Source organism: Neolamprologus brichardi, chromosome 15 (genome assembly GCF_056152115.1).
Source record: "Neolamprologus brichardi isolate AB-2024 chromosome 15, ASM5615211v1, whole genome shotgun sequence".
Classification (NCBI taxonomy): Eukaryota; Metazoa; Chordata; class Actinopteri; order Cichliformes; family Cichlidae; genus Neolamprologus; species Neolamprologus brichardi.
Window position 1 is genome coordinate 20694335 of NC_142118.1, and position 26123 is coordinate 20720457.

General features: G+C 38.6%; 4 protein-coding genes across 6 annotated transcripts; all 4 read right to left on the reverse strand.

Moving 5' to 3' along the window:
• Positions 1-770: 770 nt before the first annotated feature.
• On the reverse strand, positions 771-4480 carry LOC148098466 (uncharacterized). Its single transcript, XM_087852486.1, has 3 exons — positions 4420-4480; positions 3894-4223; positions 771-1075 (listed from the first exon to the last, which is right to left on the reverse strand). Exons 1-3 carry the CDS (start codon positions 4478-4480, stop codon positions 771-773), a joined length of 696 nt encoding a protein of 231 aa, XP_087708612.1.
• A 4599-nt stretch (positions 4481-9079) lies between these two features.
• On the reverse strand, positions 9080-14564 carry LOC148098467 (uncharacterized). Its single transcript, XM_087852353.1, has 6 exons — positions 14510-14564; positions 10599-10940; positions 10200-10487; positions 9732-9827; positions 9625-9653; positions 9080-9154 (listed from the first exon to the last, which is right to left on the reverse strand). Exons 1-6 carry the CDS (start codon positions 14562-14564, stop codon positions 9080-9082), a joined length of 885 nt encoding a protein of 294 aa, XP_087708479.1.
• A 2287-nt stretch (positions 14565-16851) lies between these two features.
• On the reverse strand, positions 16852-20649 carry LOC148098468 (uncharacterized). Its single transcript, XM_087852076.1, has 6 exons — positions 20589-20649; positions 20089-20427; positions 18947-19231; positions 17436-17531; positions 17326-17354; positions 16852-16878 (listed from the first exon to the last, which is right to left on the reverse strand). Exons 1-6 carry the CDS (start codon positions 20647-20649, stop codon positions 16852-16854), a joined length of 837 nt encoding a protein of 278 aa, XP_087708202.1.
• Positions 20650-22858: 2209 nt separating this feature from the next.
• LOC148098469 (uncharacterized) lies at positions 22859-25915 on the reverse strand. 3 transcript variants are annotated; one of them, XM_087852073.1, is made up of 7 exons: positions 25834-25915; positions 25204-25545; positions 24805-25089; positions 24554-24646; positions 23664-23759; positions 23560-23585; positions 22859-22942 (listed from the first exon to the last, which is right to left on the reverse strand). In XM_087852073.1, exons 1-7 carry the CDS (start codon positions 25892-25894, stop codon positions 22859-22861), a joined length of 987 nt encoding a protein of 328 aa, XP_087708199.1. In that variant the 5' UTR covers positions 25895-25915. The 3 variants fall into 3 exon arrangements, with proteins under 3 accessions (XP_087708199.1, XP_087708200.1, XP_087708201.1); XM_087852074.1 differs by lacking the exon at positions 24554-24646 and having other exon boundaries at positions 24805-25130; positions 25206-25545; XM_087852075.1 differs by lacking the exon at positions 24554-24646.
• Positions 25916-26123: the final 208 nt, after the last annotated feature.

Here is a 26123-nt window from a genome sequence, read left to right on the forward strand (position 1 = left end):
TGTTGACTGTCACAGCAGTTATTATAAGTGCTACTAAACCCACCGAAACTATAATGAACCTCAAAGAGATGGAAAAATCTGTAAAAAGAATCAAAAACTGTTAATTATCAAGATCATTTGGTTAGAATCTTCTTCTGTTTTTAAATTGTTTCATTTTTAAGGAAAAAATTGCTACATTTTGAAAATGTTTTAAAAATTGATAAGCTATGTGAACATTATTGTGATTTTAATGCTTGTCTTTAAGTGATCTTGCAGTAAAGTGAAACATCTGTCAAGCATTAGTTTTATGATCACTTAATGATTAATATTTCATATTAACAAAAGTGTTGTTTGGGGTTTTTTTGCTTTTTTTTTCAGGCAGCTGATTGGTCATCTACCAGTCAGGAGGTTTGTGGCTCAATACCGCAATACCCCAGTTGGGGATGAGTGGATGGAGACCACTTTTCTCTTTATGTAGTTCTTATTTAGGTTTGTCATTTATCAAATCTGACATGTCTAAATTAAGTGTACAAAAACATTATTAATCAAAAGGAATCAATAATTCATAACAAAAGGATGAATGTTTGAGGGACTACCTTTTGAAATATCCTTCACGGCTGTGGTTGTTACTGATGTTGTGCTGCTTACAGTTTTTCTGGCTGGATTCTTTGTTTTGTTTGTCCCAACTAAATAAATGAAAAATCAGAATCAAAACATTTTTTAGTTTTTTCATTTGTTGTGAAAAAAATAAAATAAATCTGCATCCAAACTTTATACCCAGCCATTCATGTTCAACAACTGATTGTAATCTCACCAGCTTCCTCACCAGAGGCCTGATGGATGATGGTAAAGAGTACTTTGCTTGTGTTAGTATGAGTTCCTTGACACTTCACTATATTATCCCTTGAGATGTTTGAATTGTGAGAATTTGGAAAAGACACAGTGGTGAAGCAGTCAGTCTGTGATCTTTCTATTAGGTTGTTAGTCCTGTCTACATTGTAACCATTTAACAGCCATTTCACTGTGTGGCGACAGTCCTCATATGTCAGCAGAGAGCAGTTTAACGTCACTTCATCAGTGTCCTTATCTTCAGTTACTGTGACACAAATACATATACATGTGAGACAAAGATAGCACAGATTAGACAAATTAATCACTATTATGATAATTACTGTTATACTGCAAGGTTATTCTAAAAATGCAGTTTCCGCTCCAAATACAGTGGTATGCAAAAGGTTGGGCACCCCTGATAATTTTCATCATTTTTCTTTATAAATCATTGGTCACACCTCCTCTATTCACCCTGCTCACTCCTCCCCACCCCCAACAATAGCATCCAATACACATTCAACACAAGGCTCCAGTCTGTCTCTCTCAACCACCCAGGTTAGGAGGGAACTGAGGAGGATTAAAGCCAAGAAGGCAGTGGGTCCAGATGGAATCAGCTCAAGGGTGGTCAGGTCCTGCACAGATCAACTGTGGCGTGATGGAGCACATCTTCAACCTGAGCCTGAGGCTGGGGAGAGTCCCACAGCTCTGGAAAACCTCCTGTGTTGTACCAGTGCCAAAGACTTCACGTCCCAAGGACCTCAACAGCTACAGGCCGGTGGTTCTGACATCCCACCTGTTTAAGACCCTGACTCAGCTTCGGCCCCTGGTGAGCTCATCACTGGACCCACTTCAGTTTGCCTACCAGCCTGGCATTGGAATGGATGATGCCGTCATTCCCCTCCTGCATCGTTCCCTCTCTCACCTGGAGACCGCTGGGAGCACTGTGAGAATCATGTTCTTTGATTTCTCCAGTGCCTTCAACACCATTCTTCTCACAGTCCTGAAGGACAAGCTGGACAACACAGGAGTGGACCATCACCTCACTACATGGATTCTGTACTACCTCACTGACCGACCTCAGTATGTGAGAACTCAGGGCTGTTTGTCGGACAGGCCTGTCTGCAGTACGGGGGCCCCACAGGGAACAGTTCTGGCTCCGTTCCTCTTCACCATCTACACGGCAGACTTCTCCCACAACTCCACCCAGTGCTTCTTTCAGTTCTCTGATGACTCTGCTATATCAGCCTCATCACTGATGGGGATGACAAGGAATACAGAGAACTGACCCATGACTTTGTGGACTGGTCCCAGCAGAACTACCTCCAGATAAACACTAGTGAAACCAAGGAACTGGTGGTAGACTTCCACATGTACAAAAATTCTCCACTGCAACCACTAAACATTCAAGGTATGGACATTGAGGGTGTGGACAGCTACCTTGGTGTTCATCTGAACAATAAACTGGACTGGACTCATAATTCAGACGCCCTTTACAGAAAAGGGCAGAGCAGGCTGTACCTGCTGCAGAGACTCAGGTCTTTTGGAGTGAAGGGCCCACTCCTGAAGACCTTCTATGACTCTGTGGTGGCCTCAGCCATCTTTCACAGTGTGGTCTGCTAGGGTGGCAGCATCTCTGCTAGGGACAGGAAGAGACTGAACAGGCTGATCAGAAGGGCCAGCTTTGTTCTAGGATGCCCTCTGGACCCAGTGGAGGTGGTGAGTGACAGGAGAATTGTGGCTAAGCTGTCATCCCTGCTGGACAACATCTCCCAACCCATGCAGGAGACTCTGACAGCACTGAGCAGCTCCTTCAGTGGCAGGCTGTGGCACCCACGGTGTGGGACGGAGAGATTTTGTAGGTCTTTCCTCCCCACTGCTGTCAGACAATCAAAGACTTTGCACCTGACCAAACACACACATCCACACATGTGCAATAGCATTAACACTAAGTGCAATACTCTTTTTCTGACAACGTTGTGTCATACTCAGTTGTATATAGTATTTGTATTCTATTTTATTCTATTGTATACAGTATTTTATTTTATTCTATTCTATTGTGTACAGTTGTGTATGTTGGGTCTAAACTGATCTAGGGACTTATTCCTGTGAAGGAAAAACACAAGGCAACAGCGGTTGATCGATTTACTTGCGCAAGGGAGGCCTCATCGGTATCTCAGGAACGCACTTCGAATCCTACCACAAAATGACCCCGACTCCGGCCTCCGCTCGCTGCCTTTTATTGGAAAAATAGTTACAATACACAATAGTTTACACAAGCACCTCCCCTCGTACAACCCCCCTTTGGTTACAAAGACAATGGACTGTGCGTGTGTGTGTGTGTGTGTGTGTGTGTCATGGGGGTGCGTTTGTGTGACCTCCTGATCATAACTGTTTCTAACAACATCCTTGGTCAGAAAAAGGTACCCCCCCCCCCCCCCCCCACACACACACACACACCCAATATATGGCTCAATTCCTGTATTGGTTCACCATACACAACACAGTGAAGCCATAAAAAGGGCAGAAAGCTTACCAAACATCAAACAAACCTTCACATGGGATGTGCTTGTGATAAAACACTACAGCGTCCCCCCAGAACCTCGAGAGGCTGGGGAGGGGGACAAAGGAATGCCTTGATCCTATAGTTTGAATAAGACTTTACAAATTTAAGAAACACAATGACACATTCAACAATTTGACTTAACAGTGTACAGTATCTTATTCTTACTCTTATGCTATTCCAGTGTTTTTCTAATTTTTACTATGTAACTTTGCACTGTCCACTTTCTGCTGTAACAAAACAAATTTCCCACGAGTGGGACTAATAAAGGTGATCTTATCTTATCTTATATGCACCTGCCTAATTTTGTTTAAATAACTATTGCACACCTTCTTTAAATCCTATAATCATCATGTCACTTCTCAAAAATCATTGTGTTCATCTGCTATATGATATATTTAAATGAAATTGCTAATCCAAACAACCAATGATTTATAAAGACAAATCATTAAAATTATCAGGGGTGCCCAAACTTTTGCATACCACTGTCTGATAAATACAATATGATATGGTAAATACTCACATGTGATGACAGCCAGATCAACCAAAAACTCAGAAACTAGATGTTTACGTTCTCCCAGTTTGTACTGCTGACAGTAATAAAAACCAACATCCTCATCCGTGACCTTCTTTATAACCAGAGAACAGTTTGCTGTAACACTCAGTCTGTCTGATTTTGTTTGGGCTTTTTTACCAATCTCTCCAAAGGTGATCACTTCTGTTGCTGTTGTGTTTTTTGAAGCAAAGGTCCACGTAGTACCATCACAGTTATTCTGGTCCTCTATCACATTTAGACAAGGCAGAGTGACGTCATCTCCAACTTTAATAAAAATCAAGGTTTCAGTTGCAGATACTGTTGAAAAGATGGAAGAGAAACATACAAATAAATAAAAATAGAATACAGCATTTTTTAGAATCGGATTGAAGACCAATTTAGACACAAGTTAATGACCATGTCCTGAGCTCCCCTCAAACAACAGAGCATGCTCAGCAGTCTTATTTACTGTAAAGGTGTTTTCCTGCTATTAAAATGTTTCCCGAATTCTTACCTGCAATCTGAATCATCAGCATCAGACATAAAAACATTTTAATCCATATGAATTCATCCATTGTGCTTCTCTGTCTCATTTCTTTTCTTGACTGTCACAGTTTCTGAACTAATGACTATTTAAGACTGTTTGTGCTTCCTGTCACTACTGAGGTGTCACATCCTCTTCACAACTTAACCAGTTTTCTTTTCATGTTTACATTCCATAGGTGCAGTCTTTCTCATTTTCTCGGAAACGCATGAAGTAATTTGTTTTTATAAAGGGATAGTATTGCACAAAGCGATGATAAGACTTAGCAAGTGCACGTTGTGTCCGTTTTCACAGTGCATTTGTGACAGTGATGTGTTTAATAACCCGAAAAGACGTTGACCGAGGAAGCTGAATCTGTGAAGATTGTTAGTCAAGATAAATGTTTCCATTAATACAGCCCCTCTTTCCTCTAATGTTAGAAAACAGACAGCAGAACAGACAGTTGTAGTCCCAAAAATACAGTTCAGGTTGTTTACAAGTTAGTTCATTAACAATTAATAAAACAAGAAATAAAAGCTGTTCATAAATCCATACATGATTTTAAACACCTGCTCAGACCTGTAGTTTACAAGTGAGTGGGCCACGTGGATGGCCTACTGAAAGACTGAGGACCTCTGGTGGATAGAATGGGTAATACATGAATAGAAGTGCTCAGAGCTAAACTGTGACACTTAGAAACTGTGTCCTGCACAAGCAGGGTGCGATTTTTAAAAAATTAAAAGGGAATGTTTTTTTCTTTTGTGACAACACAAAATGTCATCAATTAAAAAGAATATCAGACAGATATTTCACTACAATAGATTCCTAAAAACACTCTGCTTTGATGTCTCGGAAGGTTGTCAGTCATTGTAGTCTAAGGAGCTTGGAAAGAAAAGCGTCTGGACTTCTTTAAGTTGCTTGAAGACGTTTCACCTCTCATCCGAGAAGCTTCTTCAGTTCTAGGGTCAAATGGTGGAGCTTCACCCCTGATCAGATTTGCACACTGTTAGACCTCTGCCTTACTGCCACATATTTCAAATACAACGAGGGTTTTTAGAGACAATAACATAGATGTGACATGGGCTCCCTGGTGTCACCTATTGTAGCCAACCTTTACACTGAGGAAGTGGAAAGAAAGGCTCTTGGCTCTTTTAAAGTGAGAGTACCCAGCCACTGATACAGATTTGTGGACGACACCTGGTTCAAAATCAAAACACAAGAAGTGGAATCCTTCACTGCTCACATTAACGCTGTGAATAAAAACATAAAGTTGACCAGGGAAGACACAAAGGATAACAGTAACGTGGCACACAGCGTGAAAAAAGGCACATACCTTTGACGTTGCATGACGAACTTCGTATTCCTCGTCCACACGTCAACGCAAAAACAGAGATTTTTGGGGATTTGAAACGCTGTTTGTGTCACGGTCCTGGGTCGGTTCGACCCAGCATTTTGAGTTATGTTTTGGTTTATTTTTGCATTATGGATTAGCTCTTATTCTCTGGTGATACTGTTTTGATTATAATTATGTTCTGATTCTTTAGCTCTCCGATGATGATGATGATGATTATTATTTCTGGTTTAGGTTTTGTTATCTTGCCCTCATGTTTAGTTTAGGTTGCCTGTGCTCTCACTTCTCTGTGTTCCCTCCGTCTGTCTATGGTGTCACACTGTCTGCTTGTGAATCTGTCTGTTTAGTTCAGTGTCTTGCCTGGTTCTGTGTCTGTGAGTTTCCTGTTTTATTCTGAAGGTCTCTGTCTCATGCGAGTATTACGTTTCCCCTGTCCCGTCAGCTTTGATTTCTCCCAGGTGTGTTCCCCTCCTGTTGCTCATCCCTTGATTGCTGCTATGTGTATTTAGTGTCTGTGACTTCCCGTCGTTAACGTCTGTTCATCCTCTTACCCTCAACTAGCTGTGTGTTCTGCTTCTATGTTTCTAGTGTTTAGTCTCCTGCTCCAGTTTAGTATTTCTTTTCCAGTGTTTCAGTCCTTGGTTCCTCTGTTCAGACTAGTGATGGTGAGATGAAGCCTCATGATGAACTGAAGCTTTCCACCCAATTGGTCGACTCATGGTTCGAAGCATTGTGATGATTCATTTGCTCTACTGCGCCATCAAGTGGACAATTCAAGTGAAGCGGGCTCTGTGATTATAATGATGTGTAAACCTCTAAACTGAATAAATAAATTGTTTTCCCGAATATTGTCTCAGTATGTGTGATACAAAAGAGAAAGTGGAAACTATCAGGACAGAGTTTTGGTATGATTGTGTAACTGTTAGCCTCAGACAGTCAGTCAATAGTATAATTCAGATCATAGATCAGTACATTTGCATATTTTTATAACTATAAAAAGAAAGCTGACACTTTCGAGACTTTATCTAATGTGTAAGCATCACAGCAGATGCCTTAGATTAGAATCAGCGAGCTGTCGGCTTTCAGCCCCGACCGTGTCCGTGCTGTCTGGTGAGAAAGGCGACATCTCACTGATTCTGACGCGTCAGCGCTTTGTGTTTTTGCACGTCTGCACGTCTTTGTGCAGAATTGGTGTACCTGCTCTCATTTATGTTTTAGCTGTTTGGTGGTGGTTGAAATGTAGTAATATTTATATTAAAAATCGATTCAGGATTTTAATGAATCGATATCACGTTATCCAAGCTAGAATCGATTTTAATCGATAATCAAAACCCGCTAGTACCTGTGTAATCATGCTTATGTACATCTGGACAATGACACAAACTAGTATTTGGCGCTTCACTTTTTAATAAACTAAAAGACAGAAATCAGATTATAGGATCTGTAGTGTTGTTTATTTATATTATGGTGCTTATCATTTGTGATATTTATTACTGTGTGCATACTTTATTAGGAGAGATAAAATAAAATAAAAAATCTCTTCCTTCCTGGTTCCATCGAAGAAGAAATGCTCAAGTAACTATGTAACACGTACGTAATCCAATTCCACAACACAGTGTGATGGGAAATCAGCTGTGTTTTTCTGCCCATTTTATTTCGAATCTGGCGCGAACCGGTGAACCAGTCCCTGAATCAGTCACGTGGTACGGACTGCCCGCGAGGCCTCGAACGTCACTGCATACGTAATCAAAGCAAGCCTCGATACGCGCTTCACAGACACGCCCCCGAGATTACCCGACACACGATTCGACGCTTCGACACACAGGACACATCACTAGTTCAGACTTTTGTTTGTCTTTTGGTGAGTTTAGTTAGTACGAGGTTTTTCCCAGCAATAAAGCTGCACTTTAAGTTTCACTTCCGTGTCTGAGTTCTGCATTTTGGGTCCACCACTCCTGCTTGTCTGCCTGCCACACAGCGATTCATGACAGTTTATGTGTGGAAAAAATTGTCATATAGGCTTAAAAGCCTCTGGAATTAAATAATGGTACAGAAATAATGCCTCATCTGCATAAGAAAAATTACCAGTACTGGGTCAGTACGAGGAAAAATTATTTTGCAGTTCATCTCAAATGATGCACTTGCGCTTTGGGATCTTTTAAACATCATTAGGCGCATTGCTGCGCACCGTCTGTCCCATCTATGAGCACAGAACAAGCGCTCACAAAGCAGCAGTTTGGGGATGACTTCAAACACATGGGTCCCTGTCGGACTATAGGAAAACCGGGACATTTTCATCAATCTCCAAAATCCCCCCCGGACGCCCCGGACAGAACGTGAAAAGTGGACATGTCCGGGCAAAAGAGGACGGTTGGTCACCCTAACCTCAACATTGAAGTTTACTGGAAGCCCACACACACACGGACCAGTACCTCCTCTTTGACTCCCAGCGCCCTCTGGAACACAAACTTGGAGTAATCAGGACCCTACAACACTGAATGTAAAATCTTCCCTCTAAGCCTGAAGGGAAAAAGAGGGAACACATATGAAGGTGGCTCTTAAAACATGCGGTTATCCTAATTGGGCTTTCATCAAGTCAGCAAAGATGCACAGAAAAGAAGATCAGACAGCAACTAGGGAGGATCAGAAAGACAAACGCAACAACATTGTCATCCCCTATGTAGCCGGTGTATCAGAGAAACTCAGGAGAGTCTTCTCCAAGAACAACATCCCAGTGTACTTCAGGCCCAGCAACACACTCAGACACTGGGACACTTCCACAGGGCTTAAATCTGGGACTATCAACCATTTGACCATAGAACTGAAGAAGCTTCTCGGATGAGAGGTGAAACGTCTTCAAGCAACTTAAAGAAGTTTCATATGCCTAAGACCCTCTTTTACCCACATCTACAAATCTCTTTACAAGGAATCCATTGACCCTGTTCAGCCCAGCAATCTTGCTCTATGCACAAGTATTAATGTATAAAGTATTGAATAAAGGATTAATTAGAAGAAAATTACACCAAAACTGAATAGAAATACATTTTAATTTATGATTACTATATCATGAGCAACAATATTGATGCAGATTCTGTCATTTATCAAAACCAACATTCTTTTATAAAAAATGAAATGAAAATTTAAATACACGTCTAGACTGAAGTAAAAAAAAAAAAAGAACCAATCATTTTTAGTAAAATTACTTTAGCATCTGTTTTATATCTAACACTTAACCAATTAAGAAGTTGATACTGATGACTGAACAGCAATTGGAATTGATTTTGATGATGATCATTGCAGTCAGATGGAAGTAGCAGAGTCTCTAATATTTTCAGACTTTATTGTAACATGATCTTCTTTGTTATTAAAATGTACCTGTAGAAAAAAACCCAAACAAACCAAAATCAAAATAAGATGCATCAGATCATAAATTATGTAATAATGGTAAATACATTTTTGTAATTATCTTTGGTTTCCATTATAAATTTTTTCTCTTCTTTTGTGTTTTTGAATATTTGGTCCTTTTCTCAGTGTTTTCCACCAATCTGTGCTTTACTGTTTGTTTGGTATCTATTGTTTCTTCAGTTAGTCAGTTACTTCCTGTTTTATTTTGAAGGCTAATTTATCATGTGCTTTTACCTTCTACCTTTCTTTATTCCTCTTCCTATCATGTGGACGTTCTAAGTTTCCTTTGTCCTTTTCTCCTGTTGAATACTCTTTTCACTCAATTTTGTTCTCCTTATATTGTGTCTAGCTTTTTACTTTTCCGCTACCACTGAGCAGCCTTTTTTTGTTAACTTGTAATTTCTAGTTCAAGTTGTTGAGTTTAGTTTAGTTGTACTTACTGTGGTTTTATCCATCAGTGTTTTGTTCCCTAAAATGAGAGAAGGAAGTCAATTCCAGTTTAAAATAAAAATGAAAATTTATTCAAACTTATCATTTTTAAATTTACCTTTAACTTCTGTCCATATTTTGACTGTTACAGCAGTTATTAAAAGTGCTGCTAAACCCACAGAGACAACAATGAGCCTCAAAGAAACAGAAAAATCTGTAAAAAGGATTTAAAAAAAAAGATTTTGGTTGCAGTTTCCTGTTTAGTGCAAATGTCTTAAAATATGTCTTAAAATAATCCATCCATCCATCCATCCATCCATTTGCTTCTGCTTATCCTTTTCAGGGTCGCGGGGGGCGCTGGAGCCTATCCCAGCTGTCATAGGGCGAGAGGCGGGGTACACCCTGGACAGGTCGCCAGTCTGTCGCAGGGCCAACACACAGAGACAGACAACCATTCGCACTCACTTTCACTCGCACATTCACACCTACTGGCAATTTGGATTATCCAATTAACCTATCCCCACAAGTTGCATGTCTTTGGACTTCAAAAACTTGAAATCCATCCAATAAATGATTATGAGCTCACCTGGGTCTTGGCCAGAGCGCTGTTGGCTGATGAAGGTAAACTGCTGCACTTCTCCTGTGCCAGTATCAGTCACTTCACATTTCACTGAGTTATATTTTAATGAGTATAATTCATGGGATTTTGGAAAAGACACGGTGGCGGAGCAGTCAGTCTGCATGGTCAATACTTCTTTGTCATCTTTGTCCACATCTTGACCGTCAATCAGCCACTTCACTGTGTGATGACACTCTTCATATGGCAGCACAGAGCAGTTTAAAATTGCCTTACTATTGTCCTTATGCTCATTCACTGGTGAAGATGGAGATAATGTAAGAGAAAGAAATTAAACAACCACATTGCTGAAAACTTTATACCTGAAGTTTCAGTTTGAGCAGACAATATTTTTGTGTAAATACTCACAAGTAATAAGAGAGAGATCAACCACCAACTGATGAAGTAGAGAGTGTTGCGCTTGTTTTTTTCCCAACTTGTATTGCTGACAAAAATAAAGCCCAACATCCTCAGCTGTGAGCTTCTTTATAACCAGAGAACAGTTTACAGCAACACTCAGTCTGTCTGATTTAGATTTGGCATATTCACCAATTTCCCCAAACCTGAACAGCTCTGCTGTTGGTTTGTTTCTTGAAGCAAAGGCCCACATTGTATTGTTACAGGTATTCTGGTCATCCATCGCATTCAGACAAAGCAGAGTGACGTCATCTCCGAGTTTCGTAACAATGGATGTTACATTTGCAGTTCTTGCTGACAGGATTGGAGAGAAATAAGAAAATAAGTTAAATACAAAAGTTCTTTTTAAAAAAAGAAAAAGATTAAGATAGTTTAGACACAATATTATGCACGTGTCCAACACTCTTTTTTTGTAGAACAATGCTTTTTTATGCCACACATTGCCTTTTCCAAAAGGAGCACTGTAGACCCTGTGTAGGTGCCTAGTGTTATTTTTTTCCTTTATTTCTTTTACTTTCTTATATTATTCATATAATTATCCTTGTGGGTATTATGCTAAAGTGGACAGGGAGTGAAGACCAGGTTGGCAAAAGATGGGAAAAGAAAATGAAGGAATAGAAAAAAAATAAGGGACAGAAGGGTTAGGGGGAAACCCTGAAGGGAAACAAAAGGGGGATAGTTAGATAGGGAAACGTCGATGATGAAGCAAACATCAGCACTTGCTGTGTCTCCAAGTGCTGCATCTGTAACAAAATACAAAATATCAAACCTGAAAGACAAAACAGAGAAAGGTACACAAGCAAACATGTCATTTTGCTGTGTGTGTTTAGGTGGGTGGGAAACTGCAACAATGCTCGCCTAAGATCCCGAGGTGGGCAGAGAATGACTGAGGAAACCCCAGACCTGAGGCCACACATCAGGATGATGTGCGTCCACCCCAGAAGGAGGAGGACATGGTGGAGTTTGCATAGCCAAGAGCAGCAGTGTCAGGGAACCAGAAGCAGCAGGCAACTGCCCACCACAGAAGCCTTAAAGAGGGATAAGTACGGGTTTGCCTGACCCACACAGCCCAAGAGTACAGTCATACCATGGAACTGTTTGCTGTGCACTATTTATAATAATGAAGTGGATTACTGTGGAGTAGATGAAAACATAGCACAAGTTTGATTACAAAGTCTGAGAGAAGGCAACTGATTCAGAACCTTAGTAAAATGGAAGTTAAAGAGAAACGCATTTGGTTTCCATGCAAAAAGAATTGAAAAAGTGAAAAATATTATGTCAATTGCGAAAATGGAAAACGTTTTCATATTTGGCTGGGGCTGGTTGTCTTTGAGGACAAGTGACAAAAGATCTCGTGAAGAGCCATAAAGACATCTGGTATAAAACAGTATAAAAATCTGCCTTAAAATCTGAATAAGCAAGTAATTTAAAGTAGCAGGTTTTTTTGGGTTTTTTTGAGAAACAGTCTACACATATCTTATTTACCTTAAGATATAAGGTAAATATATCTTATACCTTAAGATATAAGATATAACCACCCAAGCCCACCCAAGCCCACACTGTGGGCTTGGGTGGGCTTAGGTCTGGGCACACCTGAGGCTAGCACCATGGAAAATGTATACAGTTATGTATCTGACAATGACCAAAACACTTCTCCAAGGCAACAAAAGAGTTGCTGAACTTCAGTCCTACTGACAATCTGTAGAGAGAGCTGGAGCTTTGAGTTGCCCAGCAGCAGCCAAGAAACAAAGGATTTAGAGAGTGTCTGTAAAGAGAAGAGGGCCAACACCCCTCCTGATAAATGTAGATTTATGTGTATTTACATGTTTGAGGCTCTATGTAAAAAGAAAAATATAAAAATAGTTAAAAGAAATAATTAAATCACGACTGGCCTCCCCAGTCTCTGGACAAGCCGTGTGGGATCATCTTGACAGAAAATAGAACAAAAGGCAGCCACCATCCAAAGAAGAGTTTTGAATGTCTTTCAAGAAGCCTGGAGAAATATTTCAAAAATTTGCAAGAAAGCTTGTCTAAGAGAGTTTAGGCTGTGTTGTAGAATAAAGGTCGCCATATAAAATTGTGTTTTGCTGCACATACAGTGGGGCAAAAAAGTATTTAGTCAGCCACCGATTGTGCAAGTTCCCCTACTTAAAATGATGACAGAGGTCAGTAATTTGCACCAGAGGTACACTTCAACTGTGAGAGACAGAATGTGAAAAAAAAATCCATGAATTCACATGGTAGGATTTGTAAAGAATTTATTCGTAAATCAGGGTGGAAAATAAGTATTTGGTCACCTCAAACAAGGAAAATCCCTGGCTCTCACAGACCTGTAACGTCTTCTGTAAGAAGCTTTTCTGTCCCCCACTCGTTACCTGTATGAATGGCACCTGTTTGACCTCATCATCTGTATAAAAGACACCTGTCCACAGCCTCAACCAGACAGACTCCAAACTCCGCCATGGCCAAGACCAAAGAGCTTTCGAAGGACACCAGGAAAAGAATTGTAGACCTGCACCAGACTGGGAAGAGTGAATCTACAATAGGCAAGCAGCTTGGTGTGAAAAAATCAACTGTGGGAGCAATCATCAGAAAATGGAAGACATACAAGACCACTGATAATCTCCCTCGATCTGGGGCTCCACGCAAGATCTCATCCCGTGGGGTCAAAATGATCATGAGAACGGTGAGCAAAGATCCCAGAACCACACGGGGGGACCTGGTGAATGACCTGCAGAGAGCTGGGACCAAAGTAACAAAGGTCACCATGAGTAACACACTACAACGGCAGGGAATCAAATCCCGCAGTGCCAGACGTGTTCCGCTGCTGAAGCCAGTGCATGTCCAGGCCCGTCTGAAGTTTGCCAGAGAGCACATGGATGATACAGCAGAGGATTGGGAGAATGTCATGTGGTCAGATGAAACCAAAGTAGAACTTTTTGGTATAAACTCAACTCGTCGTGTTTGGAGGAAGAAGAATACTGAGTTGCATCCCAAGAACACCATACCTACTGTGAAGCATGGGGGTGGAAACATCATGCTATGGGGCTGTTTTTCTGCCAAGGGGACAGGACGACTGATCCGTGTTAAGGACAGAATGAATGGGGCCAAGTATCGTGAGATTTTGAGCCAAAACCTCCTTCCATCAGTGAGAACTTTGAAGATGAAACGAGGCTGGGTCTTCCAACATGACAATGATCCAAAACACACCGCCCGGGCAACAAAGGAGTGGCTCCGTAAGAAGCATTTGAAAGTCCTGGAGTGGCCTAGCCAGTCTCCAGACCTCAACCCCATAGAAAATCTGTGGCGGGAGTTGAAAGTCCGTGTTGCTCGGCGACAGCCCCAAAACATCACTGCTCTTGAGAAGATCTGCATGGAGGAATGGGCCAAAATACCAGCTACTGTGTGTGCAAACCTGGTAAAGACCTATAGTAAACGTTTGACCTCTGTTATTGCCAACAAAGGTTATGTTACAAAGTATTGAGTTGTATTTTTGTTATTGACCAAATACTTATTTTCCATCCTGATTTACGAATAAATTCTTTACAAATCCTACCATGTGAATTCATGGATTTTTTTTTTTTCACATTGTGTCTCTCACAGTTGAAGTGTACCTCTGGTGCAAATTACTGACCTCTGTCATCATTTTAAGTGGGGGAACTTGCACAATCGGTGGCTGACTAAATACTTTTTTGCCCCACTGTATTTCCCATGGAAAGTGACTAAATAAGTACCTAGAAAATGATGAAACAAAGAGGTACAAGAAAACTAAACTATTACATACCAAGACTAAGAAAAAGATCACCACAACAATAAACACGGTCCAAAATTCCATAAACCAAAACACAGCCCAACAACTTTACCTGTAATCTGAATCAGCAGCAATGCAAACATTTGAATCCATATGAATTCATCCATTGTGGTTCTCTGTCTCACTTCTTTCTTGTTCTTAATCTTGATGGGGCTGCATCCGATGGCTCTTTAAGATCATTTGTGTTTCCTGTGATTAGTGAGATGTCACTTCCCTGATGTTAACACACCAATGGTGCAACACATTTCAAAACCATAAAGTTATTTATTTTATTTTTTTTCATAAAGTTATTTTTAACAGGTGCATGTTGTTTCCGTTCCCTCAGTGCTTTGTGACAATGACGTGTTTGACACCACGAAGAATTAAAAATGACTGAGGAGGCTGAATGTGTGCATGTGCATCAATGCAGCTTCCTTTAATTTTTAAAAGAGTCTATTAGGGAAAAAAAAAGTACAGAGGAAAGGCAACGCACTTTAAAAAAAAACATCCATCTTCTAAAACTTATCTGGGTTTGGTTCGTCGGAGCAAAAGTGTCAGCAGAGAAGACGACTTCCTTCATCCTGGCCCCTCTTCCAGCTCATTTAGTTGCTCCTAAGATAGCCAAGCAATATAATCTTTTTACTGTGTCCTGGGTCTGCTCCAGAACCTCCTCCTGGTCGAACATGCTCAGAATACTTCACCCTGGAGGCATCCAGCCATCCTAGACAGTTGCTATGTTGTCATGTTTTTTATAAAGTGGCTAATTTTGGGAAATTGATTTGAGCATAATATAAAAATATGTAGGTAACAAAATGAAAAATGACATGTACATATAACAGGTAACTGTGTGCCTTGTAAGTGTGCTTTTTCAGTTTTTCTGGTTTGTTTTTGTTTTACCTTAATGAACAAAATAACACAAACAAAAATGTTTTAATATTTTTCATCTGTTTTTTAATCTTCTTCATGATCTCACCTGCCTCTTCATGTGTGGGCTGAGGGGTGAAGGTAGACAGTGGCACTTCCTGTGTTAGTTATAGTCATTTCACACTTGAATAAGTGACATGCTGGAGAGTATAAATAAACAGTCAGTCATTTCTCATCACTGTCTAAGGACACTCTTTATATAGCAGCTTGAAATCATCGTATCATTGACCTTATGTTGAACCCTTGGTAAAAAAAATAATCGTATTTATTGTTATTATTATTATTACTATGTTTTTAGTTTCTTGTTAACCCATTTGTCAGATAAAGAAAGGTGAACATTGTTTCATTTCCTGCTGTGTGTTTGTGGCAATAACGTGTTTGACATCTTCAAAAATAAGATGACCGGTGAAGTTGAATGTGTGAAAACTGTCAGTAAAAACAAACATCAACAGTTCCTCTTTCTGTTACTACCTTATATTAGAGCAATAAAATGAAGTAGAAAAGAACAGAAAGACTTATTACTGTGAACTAAAGGGGATGTGTCTTACAACAGCAGTAGAGGCCTGCACATTTGAGCTTTTGAAAATGACCATATGAACACCCTAAACAAGAATAGTTAACATGCTGATGATCTAACTGAGTCATCTCGAGTTATGCTGAGCCACAGTACTTATCTTGACTATATTCTTTTCTTTAAATTAAATTTTATTTTTTGGTGGAGCTTTTCAAAAGGATGTAAATTTTGTGCCATAAAGCTGGGAAAAGTTATAGTGCTAACCAGGTTTGATTCACATCAGTGTGACTGCTGTGCGTTTCTATATTAACACCACAGACATCAGGTGCTTTTTTCATGCTGTCTGATGATGTTCATGACTTTTTTTTTTTAGAATTACAGATGGTGTTTATTTCTGGCAAAAAAACCCCAACTTTGTTTATTTTTTATTTTCTTTCTAGTGAAATGTAGTGTATTGAAGTTCCCTAAAAACAAACAATCACACAAAAACCTTAAAACTGAACACAAATACATTTTATTTGGAGATTACATTATATACAGATAAATCCCAAAGTGGTGCGAGATCAATAATTAAATATGTCTTCAGTCAAACTGAAAGGAAAATAGTTTGTAACACAGCCAGTTGTTCATATTAAAATAATCTTATTACCTGTTTTAACCCTGTAACACCCAACTCGTCAAAAATAAATAAATAAATAAATAAAATTGTTTTTTTAGACAATTTTAGGCAAAAAACAGAGTTTTGTTCATTACATTTTGAAATTATGGCAAGTATTGATCATGTTGATGAGATAGCGGTCTCAGAAACTCATGTAGCAAATATGATACAAATGGCATTATAGGGTTAAGGATGTGACCTATAAAGCAAGATGAGATGATACTGATAATATAACAGCAGTTTTTCTGTTGAGTTGATGTTGATCAGCACAATCTGATAGAAACAGCAGAGATTTGGATGCTTATTATTTTATTGAAACCTAATCCTCTTCTTTATTAAAATGCACCTGCAGAAAATAACCAAATAAAATACAATAAAATAAAATGCATAAGATGTGAGATTAAGACAAATAATATTGTAATAAGGGTTTTGTAATTATCTCTGGTTTAAGTTGTAATTGTTAATTCCTCTTCCTTTTTAAAGTTCTGTTCCTTGTTTGCCTAATCTGTATCTCACTGTTTGTCTTGATTCTATTTTTTTCTTTTTTTTCCATCTGGTTAATTTGTGTTTTATTTTGAAGGTTAGTTTTGTGTGTAGCTTGCTGGGTAAAAAACCACACCTTTTGCGTTTTAAACTTCTGAACCTCAGTCCTCTGCTGAATCAATATTTAGTACAAGAAATCTAAAGTAATCTCAGCATAATCACTTGCAGTGATATCAAGTATATCAAACATTAGAAACTCAACATTCAGGTTTTTCAGCTTTTATACTGCATTACTGAGTTATGCACTTACGGCAACTTTATCCATCTGTGTTTTGCTCCCTAAAATGACAGAAGAAAGTCAATTTCAGTTACAAGTGAAAATTCTAAATCTTTAACTTTACATGATTAAATTAAATTTACCTTTAGTTCTTGTCCATGTGTTGACTGTCACAGCAGCTATTGAAAGTGCTGCTAAGCCCACAGAGACAATAATGAACCTCGAAGATATAGAAAAATCTGTAAAAAGAATGAAAACTTATATTTATTAAAATAATTTGGGTACAGTTTTCGGTTATTTTTAAATTTCTTTACTTTAAAGTAAGGTACCAAGTCTATGGACCCATATTTGTCTCAGTCTGAAGGTGAGGAGTAACTACTGGATGTTGCATGCAGTTAGCTAGCTATTAGGTAGTATCTCCTTGTGGATTACTTTGGCAGTTTCTTGAAGCTGTCCAGGTTAAATTTGAGCTGAGGAAGGACCAGACAATGCGTGACACCATCCTCAGACATGATATGCAGCTAGCTCTCCCAGGCCCGCCGTTTCTTTGCCTATTGCCAAGACAACGCACCCACTGCTGGAATAGGGGCACCACCAGTGAGGCCACAGCCTACGGATACAGTTCCACACGAGACGGCTTGGAGCGAAGGTCCACCTTCAGGCCTCCAGAGGGACCTGCCCCCAAGAGCAAAGAGAAAGAAGCCTCAATCCTCCTAGCAGTGAGATTGAGAGGAGATGGCCTTGAGTGGCTGTGTGAAAGTACGTTCCAGTATTACAGTTAACAAAGAATGCATATTGTTCTGAAACAACTGCAAATCCTAAGCCTACAGGTCAAATGCTTCTTGTATCATTACAAGTCAGGCAGCCGATGCCTTTTACCACAGATACACTGGGATAACAATGCCTCACCTAAAGTGCTGCATGTCAATCAGCTAGCTGTTCACCTTTCTCTGCAAGCATTGCCAAGCATGCTCCTTTATGCCTTTCTCTAAGTGGAAATGATTACACCAGTTGCAGATAGAGCTGCAGGACCTTTCTCTGATTGCAGTGGCCCCTCAGTGACCAGCAAAGCAGTGGTAAACAGAGATAATCAGTCTGTTGGCAGCAAGCCCCTGGCAGCTTCCTCTCTGCAGGGACCTGCTCTCTCAGGTTAGCCTCTGAGTTTTTGCGACCCTCCCTTCACATCTTAGAAGCTGAAGATGGAGTCCTCTGTGTCAAGCCTATTTACTACATAACAACAATGACCACTTAGAATACATGTTTATGCAACCAGTTGCTTCCCTGCTTTGTTAATCTAGAGCCCTGTTTAAATAGAGGCTCATTCACTAGATTATGAAGGTTATCTCACTGGCCTAGAGCACCAGATTTTGCTTTCCCACAGGTTATAAAAGCAAATTCCACCAGGAGAATATCAGCCTCAAGGGCCTTTTTAAAGGGAGAGATGCTTGTACAACAGCTATTTTGCCTTCGTTGTACACCTTTGTTCAGTTCTATCATTTGGACATGACATATATATTGTACATATATTGTACTTGGTTTTTGTTACTTTTGTGCAACCTTGAAAAAACATCAAAGACAAAAAAAACAAAAGTAAAGATCTAAATAAGCAATGTGTTTGATGATTTTAGTAGTAAACAGTTTATCATGATGTTACCTGTTTCCTCAACTGCCAAGAGCTGATGCTTGAAGGTGAACTGCTGCATTTTTCCTGTGTCAGTATCCGTTACTTCACACACTATGTTATATCTTGATGGGTAAATATTGTGAGACTCCAGAAAGGACAGAGTGGTGGAGCAGTCAGTTTGTGCAATCACTGTTTGTTTGTTGTCTTTGTCTACATATTGACCCTTAATCCGCCACTTCACTGTGTGATGACACTCTTCAGATGTCGACACAGAGCAGGTTAAAATGACCCGATCTCTGTCCTCATGTTCAGTTACTGTCAAACATAATTTGTGACAAAAACAGCACAAATTAGTCATGTTATTTTGATAACATGTACTCTACATGTCTAAAGGCTAATTTACACTATGTAGACCTACTCTCATAAACTGACACAGATTTAACAGTGTCTGTGAAGCTGGATTTAAGAAAAGCATGTTTAAATTTTAAGTGTTTAGAACATTTTAGTTTAGTTTAGCACCATTTTGGGCCAGTGCAATAAATGTAATAAACCTAGTTACGTTTGGACTGATGCTGCATATAATATTGTACCTGTTTGGGTGTGCTTGGGAAAATAAACACAATTTTATTGCATAAAATAGTCCTGATTGCATTTTGTGACACAAACTGATTGTGGTGGTTAGTCAAAGTTTCTGATTCCAGCTTGTCAGTCCGGTTAAACACCTGTCACCTGACTCAAACAGGCTCTTCTACACACTGAACCCGAACATTACAGCTAACAGGTGGATTTTCCCATTTCACTGCAGCTAGCCAAACAACAAAAAAGCACTTACTGCTAAAGAGACTAATTGAGTGGACGTGTTGCTGCCAGGGCAGCGCAACAGTGATCACCTTAGACTGCTTTTCAATTTTAGTGTCCTTGCTTTACACCGAGTTACTGGTCCTGTTACTAGTTAGCTAACAAAAATGAATTTGGAGCAACCAACCAGGTGACATCAGCTTCTGTACTGGCACAAGATGTCGCTGAACATGTTCTAAAAGCTTTACCCAACTAAAACACGTATTTCTTAAATCCAGTTTCACAAACAGTGTTAAATCTGTCTAATATAATAAATCTGTTTAATATTCTAAAAATAGTTTAAGTTGAAAAAATATTTTAATGTAAATACTTACCAGTAATGACAGAGAGAACAACCAGTGACTCACGTTCCCGAGCATCCTCAACTTGTGCTTCTTCTGATTTGTATTGTATACAGTAATAACCACCGACATCCTCAACTGTGACGTTCTTTAGAACCAGAGAGCAGTTCGCTGTAACATTCAGTCTGTCTGATTTAGTTTCGGCTTTTTTGCCAATCCGTCCAAGTGTGATCAGCTCTGCTGTTGTTTTGTTTCTTGAACCAAAGACCCAAGTGGTGCCATCACAGTTATTCTGCTGATCTATCACATTTAGACAAGGCAGAGTGACGTCATCTCCAACCTTTATAAAAATTGAGGTATAATCTTCTGGTGCTATTGTAAAAATTGAAGAGAGAAATCAAAAATAGATTAGAATATAGCACTTTTCAGAGTGAAGATCATTTTAGGTAAAAGTTTATGATAAAATTTTGATATTGTAATAATATAGATAATATTTAGTTTGACTGCTATTTAAATGTTTCCTGTGTTCTTACCTGCAATCTGAATCATCAGCGTCAGACATAAAAACATTTGAATCCATCTAAAATCATCCATCGTGCTTCTCTGTCTCACTTCTTTATTTATTCTTGATCTCAACTGTCACCGTCTCTGAACCGATGCATCTTTAAGACTGTTTGTACTTCCTGTCATTACTGACACTTCCTGACCGCAGCCCTTAGCAATATTTAGTTTATATTTTCTTTTGATGTTATGTTTTATAGATGGACTATATCAGCTTTTAACATCTCTGAAATTCACGAAGGTGTTTTTTATAAAGTGAAATTATTATAAAGATAAATTATATTAACATTTAGCAGATACTCATTGTGTACATTGCCAGAGTGTATTTGTGACAATGACATAATTGACACCCTGCAGAGAAGACTGAACAAGATGAATGTGTGAAGATTGTAAGTTAAGATAAATATTTGTGATAATGCAATGCCTCTTTCTGTTTATTTGAGAAAGCACAAAGAACACAGAGCTGAAGATGTCATGGGCCTGGGTCTGGGGGCCCAGTGCTCATGTGTTATTTTTGGGTGTATTGAATATTATGACTTCTATTTGTCTTTCTGGATCGTTTATGGTTGTTTGTTGGCATAATATGCTCCTGGTCCCTTGTTTCCCTTTGTACACATTTGTGTGTGTGACAGCAGTGGCGTACGTGTTACACTAAGAACACAGTTAGTTCTCCAGCTCATATGATCGTGTTTTTCAGTGACTCTCCTGTTTGAATGGTGAAGGTGTTTTTGTCAGCCGGTGGATGGGAATGTACTCACTGTCGCATCTCTTGTTTCCAGGAGAATTGCAGAAACATGTGGAGGGATCAGAACACTAATGTATATATCACCGAGGAGGAGAAACACCACGGACCTTAGAGGACAATCACCGCACAGGAATTGGGCAGGGGTGCGTGAAGAACACACACACTGTGGATTGTTGCCACTGCTTTTTGGTCTTTTTTCATTGTAAATAAATCCACTGTCTTTATTCCGAAGTCCTGCATTTGGGTCCTCTTTCAACCAAGGTAAAACAAAGATAAAATATTTTAGTGGTCTGAGACTCGTGTATTCTTTATCCGGTTGTTAAGTGATGACTAGTAAAGTAGTCTGTGTTTAATATGGCTTTTGTGTTGTTAACACGTTTAATGTTATGTATTTTCTTCTATTTAATCTCAAAAAGCTCCTAAAACAATCAGTGATCACTGTTGACCTCCCTCGGCTTTTATTACCGCTAATCATTTATTTAAGCTCAGTTTTTAAAACCTTATGATGTAACTACACCCCAGCCCATGCAGCAGTATATGAATGACTAACCTCGTATTGTGGATGGATTCTCTCAGTTGTTCTCCTGGCTGAAGTTTGGTCCTTTTACAGCATCCTGCCATGCGATTACATTTGTTCCTGAACACCGAGAACACTCACGTTAACTTTTATCGAGTGGAAAAAAAGTTAGCTTGTTTATATTATGCTAACATAGCTGTGTCGCTAGCGGTCACGTAGCACATCACATCAGCTATACCAGCTGTACTTTAGCCACCTCCAGCTGCTAGTCTCTCTGTCAGCCTCTCTCACCACACCACTTCCTGTTCTCTCACCTCAAGTCTCAGCTTGTTTTATTTCAGTAATTTACAGATAGTGTCACAAATATATAAGGAGAGCATTAAAAAGATCCACGTGCACAGAAACAGTCTTTATGTGGTTTATTAACGAATGTAAAAGAGAAACTGTGGTCAAAGTAGGTCAAATGGGTAGATAGGTTTAGAGTGGAACTAGAGAATAGGTATACATAGAAGAGAGTTGATTGGGAAACTTGTTTATTGGCTACCTATTTCTCGGTTTGTACATCTTCGACTCCTCTTCTTCTAACTAAGTCTATTCAATCAAAGATGTGAGTGAAGGTCTGAACAGGATGTAATAAAACTCATACAAGTTCAAGACCTAAATATAAATCCATAATCAGAATATTGAAACACAAAACAACTATGTATATGGTCTTGATACGTGCTCAATCAGATCATAGCGGTGTGAGGGGAACATGTTTCGTCAAATATCCGAGTGATTGAAGAAGAGTAAAGAAGTCACTTGGATGAATGATGACACATTTCACCCACTAAAAACAAAACACGCAGATGAGCCGAATCAACTTAATGGGAACGACTTACATCGAATAAACTTCTCTATTTTATACTATTTTATCTATAAAACTGGATGAGATGATACTGGTAATATAAAAGCCCTTTCCTCTGCTGAGTTGAAGTTGATCAGTTGGATCTGACTGAAGCAGCAGAAACCCCGATGTTTTCATAGTTAATTGTAACATCATCTTCATCTTGATCATAATGTATCTGTGGGAAACAAACACACAAAATAAAACATTTCGTAATGTGAGTTAAGACAAGTGCATTTTAATAGCTTCTGTATTGTCTCTAGTTTTTTATTTGTCTGTCTGCATGTCTTTTTTTCAGTTGGCTTTTCATCAGGTTACTTCTTGTTTTATTTTGAAGGTTCGTTTGTCATGTCTCATTTGTGTCTGTGTTTTTGAGTTTTTGTTACCGCTGTGCAACCGTGTTTGTTTAGTTGTCATATCTATTTTAACTTCTTTTGCTCTGCCACCTGCCGGTCTGCTTTAAGTGTGTCAGCTGTTGGGTCCAGCTTAACTATTCTACCACAGCTGTGAGATAAATATAGCTTTAGTAAAAATTTATAAGGAGAAGAGAGCATCAATAACTTTCCCAAAATGAACTCTCACATGCAGATTCACTGGAGTTCTAACCAACAACCCTCTAGTTTTAAATAAAAGGAAACACAACTTATGAATCTTCTGCTGAACCACATTTAGCTCAAGAAATTTATAATAATCTCATAAACATCATGAACTACAGCTATTAGTAAATAACAAATGTCAGAAAACAACCTTTAGGACTTTTAACTTTTATGTTGGATTACTGTTTTTTTTACTTACTGTTTTATCCATCTTGGTCGTGTTCCCTAAAATGAGAAAAGGAAGTCAATTTCAGTCTAAAATAAAATTTCAAAATCATTCAAACTTCTCATTATTAAATTTGCCTTTAGTTCTTGTCCATATGTGGACTGACACAGCAGTTATTAAAGTTGCTGCTAACCCCACAGAGACAATAATGGACCTCAAAGATACAGAAAAATCTGAAAAAAAGAATAAAGATGTCAACTTATTAAATATTAACCCCGATTCTTTTGTCCCCGTGATAGAACAGAGAAAACCGACTCATAGTGTGTTAAAACATTTATATTTCTTTTTATTCAATCATCTTCTGGAAGAGAGAGACCTCTGCACAGCCCAAACGCCAGTTGCAGGATCTCTAACATTTTTAGCTCCACATATGTCTTATATAGTGTTATTTCTGTACTTTGCACGTCACACAGTTTCAAACATTGCTTATATGGCGAGGTTCCTCTTTTCTGTGTCTTATCTATTAATATGCCTGTGCACTAAAACTTCCTGTTTTTCAGTCTGGCTGAGCACTTTGTTTGTGAGTCAAAAGTGGCCTTGCTCTACAAGCCTTCATTATTAAAGTACATAAAACAATCTAATGAGCAGATACACATTAAAAATATCTCTCTATTTCTTAACATTAAATAATTTGTTTAAAGTTTTCTGTTTCTTTTAAATTTGGTCTTTCTAAAGATCCAAATGTTTACCTAACCCCTTGAAAGTATTTTAAAATATTCAGATGCTATTGTTTTTGTTGATAAATGTCAAGCACTTAAAAACATCTAAAGTTTGTGATTGCATAATAAGTTTTTGCACCTCATGAAACATTTTTTTTTCAGTTTTTCTCCTCATGTAGTGCTTGTTTAGGTTCTTCATTTATCAAGTCTGGCACATTTTAATCTAAATGATTAAGTGTCAGAAAAATAATGAATAAGAAAAGGATTACTGATGATGATGATAAAAGAATATATTTATAGGTGACTACCTTGTGGATCATCCTTCATTATTGTTGTGGTTGTTTCTGAATTTGTGTTGCTTTCAGTTTTTCTGGATGGTGTCTTTGTTGATTTTGTGTCACCTGAATAAATGTATAATATAATTTAAAAAAAAGACACAACTAAACGTTTTTGTGCTATAAATATAAGAAAAAAAAACATTGTGGTAAAAAGAAACTTAAAATCAGTCAATTATGTTTATGTGATTTTATTCACCTTAAACAGTTGATCATAAACTCACCTGTTTCTTCACCTGAGGGCTGAGAAGTGAAGGTAAACAGCTGCACTTTTCCTGTTTTAGTGTCAGTCACTTCACATGCCAGTATGTTATGTCTTGATGGGTAAAGAAAGTGTGACTCTGGAATGGACACTGTGGTGGAGCAAACAGTGTGTGAAGTCACTGTTTGGTTGTTATTGTTGTCCACATCTTTACCTTTAATTTGCCACATCACTGTGTGATGACACTCTCCATGTGTCAGCACAGAGCAGTTTAGCGTCCCCTTATCAATGTTCTTATGTTCAGTCACTGGTGAATATAATGAAATATAAGGAGAGAAAAACAGAGTAAATCAGAAAAAATTATCCTAATCAATGCTATTATGACAGTTTGAGCTGAAAACATTTTGATGTAAATACTCACAGGTAATAACAGCGACATGAACAAAAGACTGATGAACCAGAGTGTGTTGAGATGGTGTTTCTTTGACTTCGTATTGTTGACAGTAATAAAGACCAACATCCTCAACTGTGAGCTTCTTTATAAGCAGAGAACAGTTCACTGTAACACTCAGTCTGTCTGATTTAGTTTTGGCTTCTTCACTAATCTGTCCAAGTGTGATCAGCTCTACTGTTGATGGTTTGTTCCTTGAACCAAAGGTCCACGTAGTCCCATCACAGTTATTCTGCTCATCTATCACATTTAGACAAGGCAGAGTGACGTCATCTCCAACTTTCATAAAAATTGATGTTTCATTTAGAGATACTGTTGAGAAGATTAAATAGAAATATAAAAAAGTAAATTAGAATACAGCAGTTTTTACAGTCAGAGTGAAGATCATTTTAGACACAAGTTTATAAATATGTCCCATGCTCCTCTAAAACAACAGAGCATGCTCAGCTCTCTTATTTACTGTAAAGGTTATTCATTGTAATAATCGCTAACCTGTAAAGGTTAATGATTATTCTAGTGATCAAACCTTATTAGTAAGGTTTGATCACTAGAGTCAAACCTTAGTTTTACTTCTGTTTAAAATGTTTCCTGTCTTCTTACCTGCAATCTGAATCATCAGCATCAGACATGAAAACATTTGAATCCATCTGAATTCATCCATCGTGCTTCTCTGTCTCACTTCTTTCTTGTTCCCGATCTCGACTGTCACACCCTCTGAACTGTTGACTCTTTAAACTTGTTTCCTTGGAATAGTGAAGTGTCACTAATTCATCATAACTTGTGCAATTTTTGTTCTTTTTGCTCTTTTTTTTCTTTATTTAGATTGAACAACAAAAAGAAGAAAAGGAAATTATGAACAATCAATGACTTATATGTTCAGTATAAGAGGG